At 38.7% G+C, this 23,790-nt stretch overlaps 1 protein-coding gene and 1 pseudogene across 2 annotated transcripts in view; one reads left to right on the forward strand and one right to left on the reverse strand.

Annotated features, from left to right (window-relative positions):
- LOC137258897 (apoptotic chromatin condensation inducer in the nucleus-like) overlaps positions 1 to 1,320 on the forward strand; it is a 55,680-nt gene extending 54,360 nt beyond the window's left edge. For both annotated transcript variants that reach the window (XM_067796593.1, XM_067796594.1), the window contains exon 19: positions 115 to 1,320. In XM_067796593.1, the coding sequence (XP_067652694.1) occupies positions 115 to 303 (189 nt within the window). In that variant the 3' untranslated portion in view covers positions 304 to 1,320. The remainder of the gene's footprint in view (positions 1 to 114) is intronic.
- Positions 1,321 to 2,768: 1,448 nt separating this feature from the next.
- The window catches only part of LOC137258480 (centrosomal protein of 89 kDa-like), a 33,874-nt pseudogene continuing 12,852 nt past the window's right edge, over positions 2,769 to 23,790 (reverse strand).

Below are 23,790 nucleotides of genomic sequence, written 5' to 3' on the forward strand. Positions count from 1 at the left end.
CTTTTGCTGCAGTTTCTCATATGAGAGGAGGGAATGTGAAATTCCTTGAAAAATATGCTGCAGTTGCTTGTTTCTCCCACATGTTTTCACAAAATATTCCATGTTTTCTTTTAGGAACCTATGGAAGTTGGTGGAAGAGATCGAGATATGAACAGGGATCGAGAGAGAAATAGAGACCGGGAACGTATGAGGCAGCGAGAACGCCAACCACCCCCGCGGCGAAGTGACAGTCGCAGCCGATCTCGCCCAGTCAGGGGAAGGAGTAGAAGTGCCAGTGCAGGCAGGAATAGAAGGCGGCGATGAGGTCTACATTTTAGAATGTTATAGTGTACATTTTATATGGTCATCCCTACAGAAAGCATTGTTTAAGTTTGGTATGCAACTGTTCACACACCACAATCATGTTTTATAGTTTTATTATTTAAGTCATGTAATTATGTACAGTCAGCCTTCTGTTTTTAAAATCTATGTGAATAGTGATGTTTTGCATTCATTCATTATGTGCAGCTATTTGTGGAAATTGATGCAATGGATTCATTGTAAATTGCCCAGGAATTTCACCTTGCCATCTTGAGATGTACAATATTTGATGGTTCTAGTCGCTGTTGAACACCTGTTAAACAGCTCCATACTTGTTAAACACCTCTGAGGGTTCCTGTCATCATCTTCATTATCACAACACTGTTTTTCTTATAAAAACTTGTGACTGGCATATCATGAAACACACAAGTAGAGTCAACTATTTTAATCAGTTTGTAATCTCTTGAGTCATTTTGAAATGTTTTCGGAGAGGTAAAACAGCATTCATTTAAACTGTTCATCAATCTTCTTTAGTCGTGTTCACAGAAATTTCAGACAATTTGTGCTCAAGGATCATTTCCTTCACAGTAATTTATTTGGTTTCTGTCCATAAACAGTGGTGAGTGTTTCATGTGATCTGACACTTCCGCTGCATTTGTTGATTTTCTCATATTTTAATACATAAAGCATAAGACTGTCACTGTTGTCCTGAGGATGACAACCGATGTGCAGAGATCGTAGTCTGGCAGCATGGAGAAACACCTTATTCTTTCATCACTTGCTTTGTTACCTAAACATTAATGCCACATGAGCGGTTATATTGATTTTGGCCGTATCGTGAGGGCTAAATGGATAATCTGTGCACGAATTTGTTTCTCCACTGTGTGTGTGTGTATGTGTGTGTGTGATGTCCCCATGTCTTTTATACACATGCTCTGTGTTTCATAGGCTTTCTCTATGCTGTCATATTGTTGTATAGTTTTATGCAAAGCTCTGAAATAAAAATTTTGATTAACACCAGATTTCTGTGTTGTGTTAGCATTTGAAATACCTGCTGTCCATTCACCCGGACTGGTTATTTTTAACATGGACTGCCAGATTCTCAAATTCACTGGCCCAAATGTCTGGTCAGTATTCAGACAAGCATGTTCAGTGCACTCTGTCTTTCTTGGATTGCTGTATAAACTTGACTGAACTTACAATTCTGACGTAATCCTCCTTTGTTATCATAATGAAAAACCTCTGCATCTCAGACTGTCATAATTTCAGATTTTGGACCAAAGTGTCAGCTTGAAAAGGTAGTTACAGCTGAAAAGCATTGCTTTATTGCCTGGACTGAGCTGGAAGGACAACAAACCTTGAATAAACAACCTGTTGACTGGTTTGTGTTTTGTCTTGCATTAATGCTTATTTACCTTTCATGCGATTAACACTATTTGTAAACTATAATTCATGCACTTTGTGATAACAGAGCAGGTCTAAATGTCTGAATAATTTGAGTCTTTGATACAGGTATTTTTTTGTCAACTCCGACTGCTGTTTAATTCTGACATGTTAGTTGGTCCAAAGCTGGTCTGAATTAGACAGAATGCACTGTATATGAAGATATTTTGTGAGCAGGAAAGTTACCCTGTGGTCTGGCTCAAATTTTCATACCCTGGTTTTATTCCGTACATTTTTGGGGTAATGCTGCCTTGTCAGTGTCAACTGTTTGAAAAACAAAGACAGACTAGAATTTGTCAGCATTTATGTGTAAGTTTTTTGAGCATACACACTGGTCTAATGATTGAACAAATCATGGAAATATTGTCAGAAGAAATAAATATGCCTGGTTGCAGCTTCCCAGCACAGCTCCAGGGATGTAGTTTGGAGATAAGTATGCATTTTGAAATTATGAGTTTCATCTAAGCATGGTCATAAATTGAAACATTGCCAATTTGGAAATTTACCATACATTGCGGGTCATAAAAAGCTTTGATAGTGATTTAAAAAATGGGACCTGAAATTTATTAAATAAATGTTCAGTAAGTGGCAATTAATAGGTACAAACATATAGAAGCTCCATTACTCCAGTGGTGTCTGAAATGGATGCAGCGATAGGAAAAGGATTTTGAATGAATTTAGGACATCATAATTTCATTTTCAGACAAACAGATGAGAGCAACATCTTATGGACAATTTCTGAACTGTATTACTTTTTGAACCAGTAATAATAAAATTATCAGGCTAAGCCGTAGAGGCATCCGGAGTACAGTGGAGATTACATTGTGGAACGTATACCCTGGAGATATCAAGGATGAATTTGTCAGTGAACCAGAGGATTGCACAGACTAAGAAAATACTTTAGTTTTCAACCAAATTAAGGTGTTTATTTAATGTATTAATACACTATGATGACATAAATCCTTTGGCAAGAATTTTTTTTTTCCAGTCATGGAACACAAATGATTAAGACAACCATATTTTCATAGAATCTTTATTTGAAATTGATTTTTCAAAAATAACAAACATATAATACTAAAAAGTTTCAACTTGAATATCACAGTACACAGAATTTAGATAACACACTATTTCATATACATGGTCATTTGTCATGAGAAATACTACTTTAGGAAGAACTGGTGATTGTAGATATTTTTTGTTTGATACCATTCTTCAAAAGAAATCTAATTTTCAGAAAGATGTGCCTGAATGACCACAATTCAAATATTCCCGATTAATTTAATTCATTAAACAACAAAGCAAATAACCTACATGCAAAACAAGCAATAATAAACATTGTTTTGTTACCAATTGTTTCCCAAATGAACATGACAGAAATGAACCACAGGTTGAGATCATCAGTATATCTACATCAGCACCCAAGGAGGGAAGTTTGGCAGTAAAAGGATATCAACAGCAATTGATCGAAGGTGAGAATTAACTAGGTGAACAAGCCAAAGTAAATTGTTCTGTTGAATTATGTCCTTCAACATAATTAAAGGGAGATGAGATTTGATGATATCATATTTTATCATAAATCTTTTGAAACATGTTTGAAGCATGCACTAGAAAACGATTCTTGCTGCTGTCCCTGAGTCAAACAGTGAGTAAGAAGTTTCAAATTGCTTTTAGAAATATTCAAGCTGTATCATGAATGGGGGTCAACAATGTTAGTGAGTGAGAGTGAATTTAGTTTTACAGTGAAATGGGCTTAACACAAGGTACTCATGTGGGGAATTGAACCAGGGTCTTCATCATGAAGAGCAAACACTTTAACCACTAGGCTACCCCACTGCCCCTTGTGAGCAGGACACTTGATGCTGAACCTTCCTATTACTAAACAAAAAAAATCATGAACTGAGGAGTGAGTGTGTTTTCACGCTGCTTTCAGCAATATTCCAGCAATATCTCAGCAGGACACCAGAAATAGAAACAATGGTGATATGTATATTCAGCTGCTGCTAATCTTTATTTTATGTTTGATTTTAAAATCAAATAACAACAAGTACATCAGAATCATTCCAGCCAAATGTTCAATAGAAAGTTTGGGAAAAGTCACCCCAACTTCTTACATATAACACTTCCCTATACAGCAAACATGGCTAAAGCCAAATGGGCACACTTATCACAAGAAGCACTGAATAAGTTGGTGTCCTGAGATGTGCTTCAAATGACTTGACCAATACGCATATGAAACACAGCTGCACATGTTCAGAAACTAAAACTGCATAGGTTTACTGGAAACCTATCATCTTCACACAGCTCAGCCGTACATTTAGTGTTGTAGTGAGAGAGTTTAGTTTTATGCCACACTCGGCAATATTCCAGCTGTATGGCTGTAAATAATCAAGTCTGTACCAGGCAATCCAGTAATCAACAGCAGGACCATCGATCTATGCAACTGGGATAAAATAACGTATCAACCAAGTCAGCGAGCCTGACCACCAGATCCCATTAACCGCCTCTTACAAAAACATGGTTTGCTGAAGATCAGTTCTAACACAGATCTTTGTGCAAAGAGTCACAATGTAACTGGTAACTTGTCCTCATACTGTTTTATGTAGGAATTTCCAACACTGTATGAGCAATCATCTGTTGACGATTTTTGTTGAATTCCAACAATGTCAATACAGTAATGACTACACTGTACCCAGCAATCTATTGTTTGTTATTTTGATAAGTATTATGCTGGGCACAACAGTAGGAGGAACAGCACATGCTCTAGAGTAGACATCATTGTTGACAGACTTAGTTAAGTACAGGTGAAGCAGGACAACACAAGCTGGTTGTCAGTAAGTGGAGAAGCTGTCATATACCATTCTAAAAAGGTAGGGGACATTCCATACATACTGGCCAAATATAGTTTGGGATATTTGTAAATTTTGAAATTATGAATAATTATGCATTTATTAATTGACATCCTGATTAAATATCAGTCATGAAAATACCAGTATCCCTAACTTATTTTGTCCAGTATGTAAACAGATGAAACATTTCCAAAGAAATGGAATATGTTGTCACATTTTCACTTAATTTCTCTTCATCATCTCTTTCCTGCTTTGCATCATCATTTGTGTTTTATCAATGTTGTAAATCCAATATTCCTACATTTTTTGAACGGTATATATAGTGAAGTGGATGCAGAGTGAACCAGATTAGCTAATATTTTTCCATCAAATTAATATGTCATTGGTCTACTCTACTTCTAAATAAACACCTGGACGGAGTTAGATATAATCATAAAAAAAAAAACAATACAATTTTACTAACATAGCATCAATAAGGCAACATGATATGGACAATTGGACGGAATTTACACCTAGGATATGTTCAGCAATTATAGTTCAGTATAAGCATAAATATGTAATATCACAAGCATATATTGCAATGTAGTCTTCACAAGACTTTAATATCTCAATATAGAACTACTGCCCTTGCAATAAACATATACAAACTAGCTACAGTAGCCATGGTAACAACTAACTCAAGGGGATCACCATTTGAAAAGTTTACAACATGCTTTTTGACAAAGACATACAGCAAGCAATCAGGACTAGTTAATCCCGAATAGGACTCAACCTGACAAAAGTACTACAATCTTACTTTACTAAGAAAGTGTAAATCCAAACATAACGTGTTACATCTGACCACTTTCTTAATGGCATCGTGTGATCACTGTCAGGACCATGTGATCAGTTTGTTATAACAGTGTTAGTTATAAATATAGTCTACTGTTACACTGCATTTCCTTTCCTCTAAGAGATGTAGGGCCTTAGATATACAGTAAGTGGATGCTAAGATCCCATTTAACACAGCCATTGTAGAACAATATCGACCGCAACTCTTATACTTTGCTATAGCCTCACGACCATTGTAGAGTTGTGATCTCTTTGTTATGTGTCCCTGGTCTGTTTTACACACTAATGTCCCTGGTCTGTTTTACACACTAATGTCCCTGGTCTGTTTTACACACTAATGTCCCTGGTCTGTTTTACACACTAATGTCCCTGGTCTGTTTTACACACTAATGTCCCTGGTCTGTTTTACACACTAATACTCTGATACTGGGATATGATAGTGATGATAATATCCAATTCCTGCAACTGTTCCTTGTTTATGACTGTAGAATTTGGGATTCCTCATGGTAGTCGGCTTTCCTAATGCCACAGGCATCCTACTTCTACTAGACCTGAGTAAATGAGTGAGTATAGACTTATGCCACACTCCACAATATCCCAGCTACTGGTGTAGTCTGTAAATAATCCAGTCTGGGCCAAGTAATCCAGTGATCAATATCATAGGCATCGACCTACACAATTTGGATTTGTGTCAACCAAGGGAATCCAATCCCGTTACTCACCTTTAACAGCAAGCATGGGCTACTGAAGATCAGTTCTAACCAAGATCTTCACAGGTATTTTAATAAATGAAATACTGACATAATTCTTGTCGACACCTTCTATGCACAGCCTAATTCTGATAACAATAAGCTGAGATAAGATGATGACAGTTTCTTCAGCATGTAAACAGAAATATGCTGCACAAATAAAACATTTGAAAGTACCGATTCCCAAATAACAATTTTCTCCAGTCTGAAGGCTTGAAAAGCTCCTTGACCTTCAGATCACACATTAACTCTGCCAACAATATAATCAAACATCCTGCTTAGCAGTGCTGCTGTTGAGTCATTCAGGAAACCTTTAGTAATTCTCCTGACTGCTTGTGAAATAGTTACTCTGACATTCTTATGTTTGTTTTGTTGCATACTGCCACTCTGGGCAATGATCCACCTGTACATATTGACTCTGGACCAGACAATCCAATGACTGATCAATAATCTGTGCAACTGGGATATATTACATGCATAAACCAAGTCAGTGAGTCTGGTCATCCTGTTGGTCACCTCTTACAACAAGCATACATTTGTGAAGATCAAAGTCAACAGGGTCTTCAAAATTCTAACTGGATCTTCAGGGTGACAGAATTCAGCATACACTGTCAACTATGAATAACAAAAGAATCTCAATATGTGACATATTCATAAAAACCTATTAAAATATTTGTTAAATCGTGAAACTTAATCTGAAACAAGAGTCTTGCTTTAATCCGAAACATGAGTCTTGTTTCAAACAAAGAACAAACATAACTCATCCTAAAATGCCATTTAAAAAAATACATAAAATGACATAAAGCAACTGTTCCCCTAAAATAATACACAAGAATGTATGAACAATGTATGTGAATATTTAAACATTATCCTTAACAAATCTGATCATCTTTCTTTCAATAATTTCTGTGATGAAGATTGTTGTTTTAATTGCAAGGGCTTCATGAACAAAGAGTCATGGGTGAAAGAATCACACGTCTGCTTCTTTGTGAGTTCATAGAAACTGGCCTCCCTGAAGTTTTAGGCAGACTGGCAAGGTACTGGGTAAGGCACTCAATGTTCCTCATCACTGGACAAGTTTAACAGTTCCTGTTTATCAACATCTTCTACAACATCTCGCAGACCAGAATGTTCTCGGAGCTTGCGGAAACTTTTCCTCATAGTGTCCTTCATGCGTAGGTTTTCTGAGTTGGCAGCCTGCCACACATGCTCAAGGTCCCTCTCCACTTCTCTGTAACAGGAGCAGAGATTCATCAATTCATGATGGAAGCTAGAACTCTAATTCTGACAGTTTCCTGACAAAAGTTTCTTGCTCCATTATTAAACTTGTTTTGGCAGCAATCTCCCCTGCCCACCTCTTGTCACAAATCAGTAGTTCAACACCCTCCTCCATCTAAAATCTAAAGTCACAAACCCTATTTAACCCACCTCTTGTCTTGTACCAGGTTGCTCAGCACCCCATCCTTGTCCTGTAGGACAAGACGCAGATGCTTGATCTCCCGTTCATACTCTTGTTTCTGGCTGTTGAAAGATTCATCTTGCTCCTTCAACCTGCAATATAGAACACATGTGAAAGGACTGGGATTCACATCACTGATGATACTTTGCAGGAGAGCCCAAGGAAAGCAACCCTGCATAACACATTGCAGCACTTTAGATCTTTGACAGTCAAATGGCCACAGAGGTAAGTTTCATGCTAGCAGAGTGCAGCAGTTTGTGTGCCTGGTGACTCGCTAGAGTAATGCTTAGTCTCTGAATAGATATAATTATGACAGTAAAAAAATAAAAAGGAGCCCCAGGGAGAGCAGAGACCCTGGAGAAATCTCAACTTGCTATATTTAGGGCTTTTGCACTGCAGAGAGGGCTCGGCAGTATGGAAAAATATCTGGTTAAGGGACTGTGATTCAGGCTAGTGACTCCCCAACCTGCCCAATATATACTAGAACCCACCTGTCTGCAGCTGTACTGAGCTTAGCAGCTGCTTTCATCTTGTACAGCTGAAAAATATAGAGTGAAATATAATTTATCAATCATTTATTTCTCATGCGGTCACAGCAACTTATACTATCTCAAATGGACAGGAAATATATTGAGGGATACCCACTGCAACAGACAACTGGACAACAGAACCACTGAGAGCATTCAAAACTGATGTGAGCTCCGAAACAAATTTGCAAAATGGGCTTCAATCCAGCTGAACTTATGAACATCATTACAGTCTTACTTCATGAATAACAACTTCTTTACTGCTCTATATTGTACTTCCCAACTTTTAAAATGACACTCAAAAACGTTATCAACATCACACTCTTCCATGAATTAAAGTGATTTGTTTTAGCACCTCATATCAGATGAACCCTGAATTCAATGCAGACACAGTCAGTTTTCAAGGAAATCAAATGTCAGTCTTCTTGACTAATACAACATGATCACAATGGACAGTAGAAGCCTTTATTTTGATTGGATGATTAAAACAATGACCTGCCCTGCCCTGACCTGACCTGAGGTCCCATATAGGAACACATAGGAAAGAAGTAAATCATGGAAAGTAAGTTAAGTACGATTAGAGTGAGAGTGTTCACACATCTGTGAAGCCACCAGACAGAGACAAAATGAAGACATATTCCTGACTGGTACCTTAAGCTTCTCCTCCAGCTTGCCGACTGTCACAGTTCTGGCCAACACCTTGTTCATGGCCCTCTTGCTCTCACTCTGTTGCTCCTTAGCCTGGGGAGAAAAACGTCCTCTCTCCAACATCATGTCACTAACTGGGTGTCATTATTATTCACTAAGTGGGGCAATCAAGAGCACAGTATACAGTTATGAATCAAAAATTGTTAGTTGACAGGATGTAATATCAACAAGATCAGAACAATCTGCACACAATGAATGTTACAATCATAAAAGATAAAGAGATATTACAGCCTCTTCTCTCTTTTGTGCAACTGGTTGTTTCAGAACACAAGTTTGACAACACTCCACATATCAAACCTGAGTTTGACAACACCGAAAGTTTGTTGGAAATGTTGGTGAGAAAAGAGATACTATTTCTCAACAAGTTTGACAACTTTGACACTGGTTTTGGTAGCGACTTGTTGGAATGTTCACACTCTCAACTTTTGAGGTCAAATTTTTGTTTGCCATGTGAAGGACATTTTAAACATTCCTACTGACATAGATGAAATATCCAGTTATTTCAAATTAGATGCTCCATAAGATCAAAATACTCTAGGGCAGGTCATAAATGCAGGGTCTAGCTGGATTACATATTGTTACAACCTGGCTGTGACGTAGGACTATGATATTACTGATAAAAATACTTACTACTTTAGCATAGGTATCCCGTTCTGCAGCAGTTTTTTCCGCCTGCAAAGCAAAAATATCCATGAATTTGTGATCCTTATACATACACTTCATGAATGCTACACACTTCTGTACATCTTGTTTGTTGTGTAGGTAGACATCAATGATCAAGTCAGAGCCAGTGGTTGATAAGAGCATTTCTTACCATAGAGATATAATTGTAAGTATAATATCTAGTAAAACTTCTGCTAACAGTTCTACAGAGCAGTCAGGACTTTTATACTTTGCATGCGTGTGTCACAGCACCTGTTGAAGTCTTTAGTTTGAGGAAGATGTAAACCAACACTGACCAGCTTGATGACAGTTGCGAGGTATTCCTGGGTGGACTGCTCCTTGTCCTCCGACTGTTCTATAGCAGACTGGAACACCATCAGCTTCTGCTGTGCCCGCCTGGAACACATACAGTACACTAACAACCCTATACAACCTTAACCACACCATCAGTTTCTGTTCTACCTGTCTGGAACACATACAGTACACTCACAACACTACACAACCTTAGCCACAACATCAGTTTCTGTTCTACCTGTCTGGAACACATACTGTACACTCACAACACTACACAACCTTAACCACAACATCAGTTTCTGTTCTACCTGTCTGGAACACATACAGTACACTCACAACCCTACACAACCTTAACCACAACATCAGTTTCTGTTCTACCTGTCTGGAACACATACAGTACACTCACAACCCTATACAACCTTAACCACAACATCAGTTTCTGTTCTACCTGTCTGGAACACATACAGTACACTAACAACCCTACACAACCTTAACCACAACATCAGTTTCTGTTCTACCTGTCTGGAACACATACAGTACACTAACAACACTACACAACCGTAACCACACCATCACTTTCTATTCTGTATGGAACACATACAGTGTACTCACAACCCTAAACAACACATCAACTTCTGTTGCGCCCATCTGGAATACATATAGTACACAACCCCATGTGCTTCTGTCAGGCCAGGAACACACGCAGCACAGTGGTAATACAACCAATGATTATACTTACTTGACAGCCTTGTGAAGGGACTTGATCTCTGCGTGGAGCCTCTTGTTCTCAGCCAAGAAATCTGTGTTCTTCACAGCCAGATTTCTCCTCTCCTCCTCCAAGGCCTAGCAACATCACACCAGCATACAATATTTCAGACAATCCATAACCTCTAAAATGTTATATATAACAGTGAATAATAAAATTCAATCATACAATCTCTGTATTACTCAATTAGTCCAAAAAATGTGGACAATATTCCTAACTCAAATACAATCTAAAATTTTCTTGATTTTCACTGCCAGCTCCTTGTACCATGTAGGTTGTCTGTGATGTGTTAGAATGTTGACAGTCACATTACAATCACTACTGGGTACCCATTTATTGCGGGACTAACACAGGTTGGTTGTTTAACGCCAAGCTCAGCAATATTCAATCTGTATGGCTCTGGTCTATAAAGGATTAAGTCTGGACCAGCTAATCCAGTGATCAAGGGTAACAAATGTATTATTAACTAAAGTCACTTGCTTAAAAAAATAAGACACATGAACAGGTACTTCACTATGTCTTTGCATCACTCAAGGTACAATGGTCTACAAGTTCTAAGGCACATCAAAGTGTGAAAAAAATGCCAATTTTACCCCTTTTAGGATACCTGTCATGTTGGCAATATACCCATTCTTGCTGAAATGAGATCTTCAAAGATGCACACAGGAGAGTCGTAAATAATTAATGTCCTCTCTTCTATAAAGTATTTACCTTTATCCTAATGCGGAAAGTCTCAGTCTCTTGTAAATGCTGTTCTTTTTCCTCCGTCAATGACCTGTGTTATGTCAAATATGCAGAGGTTAAGGGCGTTAAAGTAACTACCAACACACAATACTTTAAAGGTAATACTTTACTGACAACAAACAATTGAAAATGCCATCTCTTATGTTACATCATGTTCTGATACATTCTTAGACATGAACCTGTCCTACCAAATCCGGCAGAGACAATTTGAGACTTTCACCAACAGTTGTACTGATAAAGAAATGAGTCAGTATTCCACATGAAAGTGGATCACGATCCACAAAGCATTCGTAACATCATCACAGGCTTATGAATGCTGTAGTGCTACTAACATTTTGTGGACCGGGACCAAGAACAGAAAATCTGTTGCTCCTTTGGAAAGTTGTTAACCCTGTTGAGTGTCTGACATACTGACCTCTTGATGTCGGCGATAGTGTTGATGTGGTCCTGCACAGTCACCTGGCCGCCAGTGGTGAGGAGAAGAGCATCATGTTTGTGTCGCAGCTCGGAGAACTTCAGTCTAGTGGCCTCCAAGTCTCGCTCCAACTCCAACTTTTCTGACTCGGATCCACTCAGTTTCTTTGTCAGCCTTGACACTAATTTCACAAAATCAAATAAATTGTTAACCACTGGCTCCATCCACACAAGGGACAGATCATTTATCATGGGATGGGGGTCAAGCATGGTGTAATTGGTCTTAGGATTGAAATTCAATAATACAACAGTTTTTCATGTCTCACTACCCTAAACCAAATGTCACCCACCCTACAAAACCCTTTGCAATACATATCACATATTTCACACATGAAAGTAAACTTCAAAAGCATTTTGATACAATATCAGTTTATCTGCAGGTAACAAACCTTCAAAGTGTTCTCATTACAACAGTATGGATCATTGTATCTCAATTACGTAGATCGATGCTCATACTGTTAATCACTTGGATTGACTGGTCCAGACTTGATTATCTACAGACCATCACCATATACCATGAATATCGCTGAGTGGTCAAAAACTAGCTAACTCATTACAAAAAGTCAATTTCTCAACACCAGAAAGCCGTTGACGCATTTGAATTTGAACTGCTTAGGAAAGCTTCAATGTTCGTCACAAAGTGTTTCTAAACAAAACCTGCTTCTCATGTGTGTTTTAGGCATATATTTAAATCTGTTTCTACACAACTTTGAGAGCAATGTCCTACTTTCTTGCAAGTGGGCGTTGAACATTTCCTTGGATTTGTGCTGGTTGACTTCGATCTGTTCCATAAGAACCTGATTCTCCTCTAGGACAAGCTTAGCCTGCTCCTGCAGCTGCTGCCTGTAACAGTGAGTGAGTGAGTGAGTGACAAGCTTAGCCTGCTCCTGCAGCTGCTGCCTGTAACAGTGAGTGAGTGAGTGAGTGAGTGACAAGCTTAGCCTGCTCCTGCAGCTGCTGCCTGTAACAGTGAGTAATAAGTAAAATTCTTTAAGGATAACAACTTCTTTATTACATATGATATGACATTTTGTTTTGGATCCTTATACCGCTGCTTGACAACTGTAAATAAATTATTCAATGCTTGATCAGAGGAGAAGACATATTGAGAAACGAATATGAATTCTTATCTTCAGTCATTCAGCTTTCATGACTTGTGTTTCATACACATGTAAATTATTGACAACATTTCATACTCAACAGTACATTTTGGTACAAGATGTAAATTTAGTCCAAGAAGATGCAGTTGAACATCTGAGTGATGGTATCGAGATGATAATATCCATATGAAGCATGAAGCCCTTGACACTAGACGGAGCGGCCATGTTGCCGCAGTCATGACAGACATACGCACCACTGTAACTGACTTTCAACAGCTTCACTTGTAAGACTTTACATACTGACATACTTCACAGAACATCCCTAATAGTGTGCCTGTGTTCACATCAACTAATCTACATCAAACCTTTTACGCTAGTCCTCCATACTGACAGAACTGTGATCAATTACAACCAGCACCTTCGCTAAAACACACAACACTGCTATAAATCCAAACAGTAATATGAAAGATGATGTAACCCAACTTGTAACACTGCCACAGAAACCTTACCTTTTTCTTGCAAAAACGGACAACACAAAAGCAGGGACTGTCTAGACAATCAGGAGAGGTTGGGATCAAGCTACCTCTCCTTCAGTACAGAACCTTGCAATTAATTATTTATAATTCCAGTTGCTACAACATCAACCAATCTGAGCAATCTGATTAAATATTAACGAGCTCCAATATTACTTTTCCTTCCATGTCTAATCAACTATTCCTAGGAAATATTACAGACAGGTGCAGACTAATCAATAGACTAATGGATGCTGCCACTCACTATGCTCAGGGTCTCGCTATCAACTGTTGATTTGGGTAGATGCTACTTAAAATAACATGGACTGGTAAGGTAACAAAATCTCTCTACTACCTTTCAGACAATTAACTGTTTGCAAGCATAATCAATAATTTTTATGACAGTATCTCATTAATATGATTACACAATGTCATTTAGAAAGTAGTCAAATGTAACACGTTATATTTGGGATTACACTTTCTTAGTAAAGTACACCTTCAAGTACTTTTTTGAGTTGAGTCCCATCCAGGATTTGAACCTGCACCCTCAGGCAGGTGCAATGAGTCAGCCACCTAATCGCCAGCACACAAAGTCAGCCACCTAACCCGCTCAGCCACAGCAACTTCCACAAAAATGAAAGTGGGACAACTGGTACTCTAGACTGTGGGTTTTATGTATCCCTTTGGCAAGTGCTAGTTATAATTAATTATCATTAACACTTGTCAGAGCATGGGTTCAAATCCCAGAATTGATTCAACTAAAAAAAGAACTAGAAATTGCACTTAACTAAGAAAGTGAAATCCAAAATATAACATACGGTATCATCAATAATATATTTCAAAAAAAAATTGCTACAGCAAATTTGGATTCCTACACAGTGTAATCTTTCTCCATTCTCCAAATAATGAAATATCAAATGAAACTTTACAAAACATGCTTCTTATCAGTATCAATATAACAGATATTGGCAATATTCAAATTATGGGTTGTTCTTCACACAAAATTGTCCTTTACACTGTTGTTAAGCACATAAGTTTTCTATTAGTGATGATGATAACAATCTATTGTTGATGAATTGCTGAGCTTTGATGATCAATCAGCGCAACATAGTTTCTCTATCATAATATGGTACACCTACCACTCTGTCATGCCAAGAGCCCCTCCTCCAGATTTGCCCATGTGTAGTTTCTGATTCTCCTTCACAATGTCCTCAGCACGGCGTTTCAGACTCTGCAGCTCATCCTATATAACATGACACTCAAGAAGTGACTACATTGGTAGCATAAATATGCTGAGAAATGTTGATATCTGCAGTATATTTTATTACACATTTGGACATACAACAGCAATATTTTTGGATCCAACCAACATGTTTAAGTTCTTTAGTGTGAGACTGTTCCAACAAGAAAAGTGATATTTTTCTTGTTTGCCTTCACCTTCCTTTGTTGTCAGTATTCACAATGTTAGGAAACAGAGCAAAGAACTTTTCAGAATTACATTACATGTTTTTGTTAACCCCTAACATTTAATAGTGTTGGTATTGTCAAGAAACAAAGTTTGATGGCTGTAGAGATAATCAATACTAGGCATTCCTCAAAAACAAAAAATAATATGGCCAAGATTTAGAAAAACTCAAAGGTGGACAATGACATTTTACATATGTTGTCTAAAACATTAAGTAGGGCCCATGCCAAAGGATACACCAAGATTAGACATATATGCAGAAACGCATTTTAGAATGCATATCCACAATCTGTTCTGTGACTTCTTTCATCTTGTGACCTTGACCTTCTGAACTGAAGACATAGTATTACGACATCCACCACTTCAGGCTTTGTACAGATAACATATTGTGACTTAAATACTGTTGATACTTTCTTAAGTCTAACGAATTAACTCTCAGAAAATGCTTGTTTTGTTCCACATAAAGCATTGATAATGTATCGGCTTTATAACAGTGGTCTGAAGGGAGACCTGACCTGCACCATCTAAACTAGTGGTAGAAAGTCTGAGCACTGAACATGATCAGTGTTACCCATCGCCACATTACACATGGTCCAGAAGCATTACCTGATACTGAGCGATGACATCATCCTTCTCTTTCAGTCTGGCATCGTAGGCGATGAACAGAGGGGCAAGGTACTTCTTGTTGATCTGAAATAAAACATTGTTGTCTGACATCTTTGTCCAGAGGATGATCACTACGTTGATGACATACGATTATATGACATAAGTATTGTAAAGTATACATTTCATGATTTATGAAACTCGGCAAGACATGACTTAACTAGCACTTGACTGCATGTCCCGTACTGTTTTCAAGAAATCATGCATAGTTCCTGGTGGAGTATGTGTGATCTGCAGTGCAAAGCTGAGTGAGTGAGTGAGTGAGTGAGTGAGTGAGTGAGTGAGTGAGTGAGTGAGTTACAGTATAGGAGGGGACGAGTGCTACGAGGAAAGTTACAAGATCGTAGGCTTACAAGAGTTTTGTGAAATGGGCCCTTGAACCTCCAATTCCGTTAGTTGCCTCTTACAAGCGTAGCTGCCTTTTATGGCAAGCATGGGTTGCTGAAGGTCTATTCTACCCCAGACCTTCACGGATCACAAAGCTGGTGGAACTGGAATATGTCTGTACTGATAGATATTTGGTGAACTGGTACCTGCACAATATCAGTACATACATCTACTGGCACTCACACTCTGGTTATCACAGATATATTCATAGACAAGTGAAGATAGGTGTACTTCTTTGGCAAAAGAAAAGCACCTCACACCAAACTAAACTAAAAAACTATCACAAATGCTAATAAACACAAGGCACAGGTTTAGCAGTTGCTTCATGAGTATCAGAGTTGAAAGTTCTGCAAAGAAACTTCACATTATACACATAAGCCATGCTCCAGAAAGCAAATGTTATGGAGGCACATTCTTTTTCCATCATAAGGGAGATAATCCATGATAACTGACCATGAGAAGTCAGCAGCAAACAGAACCTTCAGAGCAAAGCCCCTGTCCGTTGTGGGTGTGAACAACAACATACAAACAAGGAGATTCTACTATCTCAAGATACATATTGTCTTACAAAGAATGTCTTACCACGGGAGGAATGATGGGTTCCGACTCATCTTCCCAGACATCCATTGCCAAAATGGTTTCTCACTTACGAGAGACCACAAATTTCTAATGTCCAAACACAAGACTGTTCAAACTGTTCACACTGCCACAATATAAGTCATGAGAAACAGTCTTGAAACGTGGAAGCTTATATTTCACAAACCAATGAAATTACTTTAGTATCCAGATGTGTGTGAACACAAAATGAAATCTGTTGAGTGTATCACAGAAAGAACACTGACAGCTGATGACAACTGCTCATACACAGAACACACTCTGACGCTGACATGCACATCACAGGCACACAGGCTTGGACACTAACATCATCCACAACCATGCGTGAATGTGGAAGTAAACTGGTCCTAGGGAGACCAGACAGCACAAGCTAGTACTGAAACCGTATTGAACATGCAGCATGCACTGTAGAGAGCAGGTCCAGACAGATTTTCTCAACACACTAAATGAGGTACAGATATACAAGTATGCAAGATAAAGGAACATGGTAACACACAGATCTATCAAGACTGATTTCAGGCAAGTAAAGCCCAGGCACTTCAGAGTGATAAATGGCAACATAGGTTATGGCAGGCTGACCTACATTTATGGCACCTCTGACCTTCACTGATAAGGTTGGGACATTTATACTTCTTGCTGACAAAAGAAGAGAGGGCAAGTGGATACGAGCAGCAGCTATTGGCATCTGGATATTCCAATTCATTCGGAATTTGTTAAACTGTTACATTTGGTTACCAGAGCTTGTTCTACTTACAAGAAGTTTTTATGTTAAGCACAGAAAGCAAATTTTGCTACATAGTATTAGCAGAATTGACTTTAAACTAACCAGAATTTGCAGCTGTACCATTACAGAATTTTCTGTGCAGATACAAGAAACTGCTACCAGAATGACTTTGCTTGACAGTTGCCAAGTGAGTTTGCTATACACCTTGACAGTTTCCAGAGTTGGCTCTGATGTGCCAGAGGGTATTTGTTCTGTATTTTACTGCATAGTATGTTAACAAATGTGTATGTATGGGTGGCAAGAGTATTGGAAAGTAAACAAGAGTACTCCATGAGTGAGGTCAGTGAGGAGTCATGTGCCCGCCGACATGGTTGTGTTGGTGGTCACTCAAGTGAGAAGAATAAAGTACATGTGCTGGCATCTTCATCTTAGTGTTTTATTACCATGAGTCATACTTATCATAGTATTAGAATTAGTTGTCCTAATTTAGAAGGCTGCACAGTTACGTGTATTTATTGTTCACTTTAACATCTCTACTGGCAGCTGAGGATCTAGTTGACAATACTTACCAGCCAAGACGGAACAGGGCCCTTGTCAGGAAGGCCACTGAACTCTCTGGACTGCAAAGAAAACGTATGTGACTTACTTTCCAAATCAACAAATGTCATAATCAAGCATAAAAATTCAATCAAGAAAACACAATTATCCTCATGTTTTGTGTTTTTGGAGGCTTAAGAACGTCCGTTGTTGCTTAAAGCATGAACGATAATTATAATAAAACATGTTACTAACTTGGGAACAGGACTCCAAGTTCAATTTTTGACTTACTTGGTTTTCACTAAGTGAATTTTGAATTTTACTAGCCAGAATTTTTTTCACTATCCAAACTTTGCTAGTGATTAATGAGTATGTCAATCATTGTCATTGTACTTAATCATTGATTATGTTCTGCTTTTCATTTTAGGTGAAGATTTTAAACATGTGGCCTGTGCAGTGCAGCTCAATTTAATAGAGACCTCAATGACTGTCATTTTGATTGTTATTTCCTGGTTTTTGTCAATGTTGGTAACATTTATAAAATAAATGCTTGAGAGCTTGAATTATTTAGTTATCAACTATGAGCTGAGTGGTAGGTTTTCCAGATGAGATGGAGGCAGTCACACACTGTGTCAACTAATGCACATTGTCTGTATAACTTCAGAGGAGCTAGTTCCAGTCTGTGTGCCATGCGACCCGTGAAGGTCCTGGGGTAGAATAGGCCTTCAGCAACCCATGCTTGCCATAAAGGGCGACTCAGCTTGTCGTAAGAGGCGACTAACGGGATCGGGTGGTCAGACTCGCTGACTTGGTTGACACGTCATTGGTTCCCAATTGCGCAGATCGATGCTCATGTTGTTGATCACTGGATTGTCTGGTCCAGACTCGATTATTTACAGACCGCCGCCATATAGCTGGAATATTGCTGAGTGTGGCGTAAAACTAAACTCACTCACTGTGTGCCATGCAATGGAAGTCAATCAAATGAGGGACAACTTTCGTCAGTTTAGCTACCATACCATTTCTCTGACCTATGTTGACAGACGCACCATCAGCACAAAAACCTATCAACTTTTCCTCAAACTGTTCTTGCCCGTTAGTGTGCAATGATATCTTTAATGCTGACATAATCCCATCTGCATGAGAATGCTCCAGTGCTTTTACTTCAAGTAACTTGTTTACAGTTACCCCATCCTGGATTACCCTTGCATAAATAATCTCATTTTCAGAGATTGAACAATGTGTTGCCCCATCTATCATTAACGAATAGAAATTGACATCATTCAATGTTTTACAGGTTTTATCCCTTGTTGTGCTTGCTACCGTAGATAACATTTCTGCACATTTCATGTCATTTGTGTAAACCTGGTTAATGTCAAGACCATTCTTTTTCTGTAGTACTTTCATTCACGACATTCTGTTTTGATGAAAAGTAAGATGTGATAATTCGCTTTTTCGCAGTTGCAGCCGTGTTTGCAACCGGCTCGGTCGCAATCTTTCATTTTCAATGGTAAAAGCGACTCTGATCGGCAAACAGCATTGTTTGCATTCAACACATAGACTGAACCCTGTCACTGTGCAACGCACTGTATAACCGAAACTAGTTTAATTACTTCCCTTGGCTTAGCATGCGGAAGTCAATGTACGTCGATCTGATAATATTCAACAGATGTTTTGTTTTACACGTTTCTAAAATTTTGTAAAAAAAAGTAAGAGAAATTGAAAAGGCAGAGGAGTTTAGAAAATGTCGCTAGAATATTCCAGTTGCCAAAGACTAAGTGTTCTAGCATTTTTATTTTTTCACTCGCAAATGCGACCAAATCACTTGCAACTTGGAGCCCTGGGGAAAAGTAGCATTATCCTAAACACATACCATCAAGAATAAAAGTTCTGTGAAATGTACAAACTGAACCGAAAACCTAAATGTGAAAACTCTATGTGACATGATATCTGTGCACCCAGTGTGAGACCCCTGTGGATTCTGGACCCGTGAAGGTTCCGGGGTAGAATAGGCCTTCAGCAACCCATGCTTGCTATTAAAGGCGACTCAGCTTGTCGTAAGAGGCGACTAACGGGATCGGGTGGTCAGGCTAGCTGACTTGGTTGACACATGTCATCCGTTCCCAAGTACGCAGATCGATGCTCATGTTGTTGATCACTGGATTGTCTGATCCAGACTCGATTATTTACAGACCGCTGCCATATAGCTGGAATATTGCTGAGTGCGGCGTAAAACTAAAACTCACTCACTCACTCACTGTGGATTCTGAGTTGGAATTGGTCCCCAACTGGTTACCCACAACACACTTTACAAGGATATTGTGTTCCATTTGTGAGGGAAATAGAATCTGCATGTTAGTAAGTCAAATCAAGCCATCATAATTAAAGATATTTCTTACCTGAGATGCAAGTTTTGAAGCATCAGTCATGGCCTGTTTCTGGCTCAGCTCAATGTTGAGTTTGTGCACGGACTGTTTGAGGACCTCATTCTCCTCCTTCATCTCCTCTATCTGCCTCCGAAACAACAGTGAGGCCGCACTCTCTGTGTCTGACACAGAAAACAAGTTAACGTATAAGAAAAACATTGTTGACTTAACTGATGCCTGTCCTTCCCAAAACATCCCACTTGATCCATCAGGAATGGTTATAAACACATCATTACCTCTGAAAGACTTAAGTGATGGGGTGATGAATGATAGGGACTATACATTTTACTGTGTGATATACAGCTGTTAACAATGATGAGTTTTATTTAGTGACATTAGCTGAACATGGATAATTGGTGAGTTGATATCAGTCCGACAATCTATCAGTTTGGAATCTCTCCCCTGAGTTCATGAGACAACCCCTTTCCTTGTAACAAGTTCACTAATCCTGAAATGAGCATGCGTTTAAGCAGAGTTACCTCCCTCCTTGACTGCCGACGCCACCTGGCGGAGAGACCTGAGTTCCGTCTCCTGTTCCTGAATTGTGTCTCTTAGTCGATGGTTTTCCATCTCAATGCCAACCATTCGTTCCTTCACAGTCACGCGTGCTGACTGAGTCGATGAGAATACTAAAAATAGTATTATAGGTCAGCATAAAAATGACTTCACCTATAAATTACATCAAATATATGAAGTTCCACGAAATCATCCATTAGACTGAACCACACGATCGGTTCACTTCCTTTAAATGCTATCAACATCCTACTCAATATGCAAGAGAGTGAGTAGGGATTTACACCACTTATTGCAATATTTGAGCAATATCATGGCAGCTGACATCAGAAATGAACTTTACACAATGTCCTCATGTAGACAGTTAAACCAAGCTCTTTACAGCTACCCCTGCGCCTCTGTTTAATACATAACACCATTACAGAGATTCTTCTTGCATATACCACTGTCCATAATACAGGAGGTATGACACTCTCGATAAGAAGAACAAGTGAGGACGGTATTCTGTATCTGTATGGTTTCCCACACAGACCCAATACTGAGTATTACCCTGGTGGTGCATGTGCTGGTTAGGCTATGATGAATGTTGTGAAATACTCACAACCTGGGGCCTGTACTGCCTTGTCAGGGAGTAGGTACCAGTTTTTAATTGTCCTTGGATAAAAAGATCGTTTTACATCACTTTCAACGATATTCGAGCAATATTACCAGTAGTGGGCTTCACATGTTGCATCCATGGCGGAAATCAACCCAAGTGTTGGGCAACTTGGATGTTTTAACTGAGAGACTACCACTGCCCTCTACTGAAAGAACACTACCTATCATGACAATGTACAACATCATACAACATACAAGGATAAAGGTACTGAACAAAAGATACTCCTGTATCACACATCTACCATCAATAAGAGAGGCAACAACAGTCTTGAGAGAACAAAGTGGGTAGGTATATGAATATACAAATTCTCTATCACAGTATATGCAGTATAGTGGCATTTCATTTCAAATTCAACACCTCATGCACCCTTCAAGAATCAAAACATGTTTACACATACAATGAGTTAAAGTTAAATCAAGGAGCCCTAATAATGTAGAACTTACATAATGTAAAGACATCGTTTAACAAGTGATTGAATACACCCTTCAAGAATCAAAATATGTTTACACTACAATGTAGATCATGCAGCCCTAATCAGGCAGAACTTACATATTGGAAAGACTTTGTTTAACAAGTGATCTGCTAGACTACACTCCAACCACTAGTCTGCCGTTTGGTAACTTTGATATTGTTCACAAAAGACCAATACTATTTCCCACTTTTAAGGAACTTAAAGCCTTCGAAATTCTCCATGCCAGAGACTACTAATTTTCACAAAGAACAAGAAACAATCCAACCATGGTAGTCCTCTTTGACTAGAAGTGCTAGAGCTGGAGCGCAATAATTCTGAATCAGCCCCCAGTGCTTCAATTTTCATAACAGTTGGAACTGAATAATACGGCAGATAGCATTTGTTTTGTTCAAGCAGGACTAGTTCCAACCAAGAAAAAAAAAAAATTCCACTGGTGCCGGGGCTAGTCTTTCCAAAGAGGATTTTCTATGGCTGCCATTATGAATGGACATGGTCAAGAAGACAGCTTAATGCTCAGGAAATTTTGGCTCATTCTGTCAACACTGGCAACTGTACAGTTCAACTCTGTGCTTCGTCGTCAACTTTTTGTTGGACAGATGGCCTCGCCCAAAGTTTTGTAAGATCACAGATGAGTTTCAGTGTTGCTGGATACAACAAGCACATTCTGTTGTTCTTTAGAGCAAAACATGAGGAAATGGTCTCTTAGGTAATTGTCCTGAATGTGTTAAAAATTGTGTTGAAAGTAAAGCACAATTCCCAATGGTTAGTTATACATGTACTGTTTCTCCTTGTGACAAACGCTTTAGAATTACAGCTTGAATATACGCTTCAAAACAATTTTCAGTGGATCTCAACTTTTATCCAAAATGACACTACAATCAGACTGACTGAACCAGAACTTTAGACTATGTCAGGTACATGCAACCTGTGAGAGTGATCACAAAGATACTCAAGTAAGTGATAGTCTGGGTTCAAGATACCAGTTCTCGTAATTCCAAGATACCAGTTCTCATAATTCCAAGATACCAGTTCTTATAATTCCCATAATTCTCCATACAGATTCACTGTGACAACATCAACTTTGACACTATTCCCCTAATGACAAGCATGGGATCAATTCTAAACTGGATCTTAACAGGTCACTTCTCAATACAGATTCATCATGATCACACTTATTTTAAGGCTGATTCTGAAGGGTGTACAATGCATTGAACTGCTCTACTTTAAGAAGGAGCTTGTTCTAATGAGGATCAAACCTGTTTCGTTATTTGTTAGGCTCTGAGTGTTGGCCTGAAACACTTCTTCATTTACAGTTTGGTTGTGTCTTGGAGACTGGTTTGAGGTGGAGGTACCCGCTACGACATTTTTCTCCAGCCATTCCTGCACTGGCTGCGTCTGTTTGTCTGGCTTAGCTACCTCTTGGTCATCACCCAAATTATTCATGTTATTGTCTGTAGCAATAAAGTCGGTTATCAACACAGTGAAAGCTCAGTCTGCCCAGTATAAACTACCTATCTCATTGAGTGTTTTGTACGAGCCATAAGCAGGGCTCGATTTAAGAGCTATTAACCTACTTGCACAAGGTGCAACCTAAGATTAAAACTTAGTTGCACCAGACAAATTCCAGACACACTGCTTTCATTGCAATGTGTAATGAAAGAAATAAGATTTTGAATTATTTGGATGTTTTATTCAGAAGTTTACCCACTCAAAAAATGAATTACACATGGGCAAGTTAGTCAGATATCTAGGCTGTACTTTGTAATATTGGGCTGCACTAGTGCAAGTAACAAAGCACAAAATCAAACCCTGAAAAAGCAATACAAACACTGATATGCAAATGCTTTTTCACTAGATTTCAGCATTTGGAATCTGTCTGCTCATGCTTTACATATGAATGCACCTCTTGGAAGA

This window comes from Haliotis asinina, chromosome 12 (assembly GCF_037392515.1).
Source record: "Haliotis asinina isolate JCU_RB_2024 chromosome 12, JCU_Hal_asi_v2, whole genome shotgun sequence".
Classification (NCBI taxonomy): domain Eukaryota; kingdom Metazoa; phylum Mollusca; class Gastropoda; order Lepetellida; family Haliotidae; genus Haliotis; species Haliotis asinina.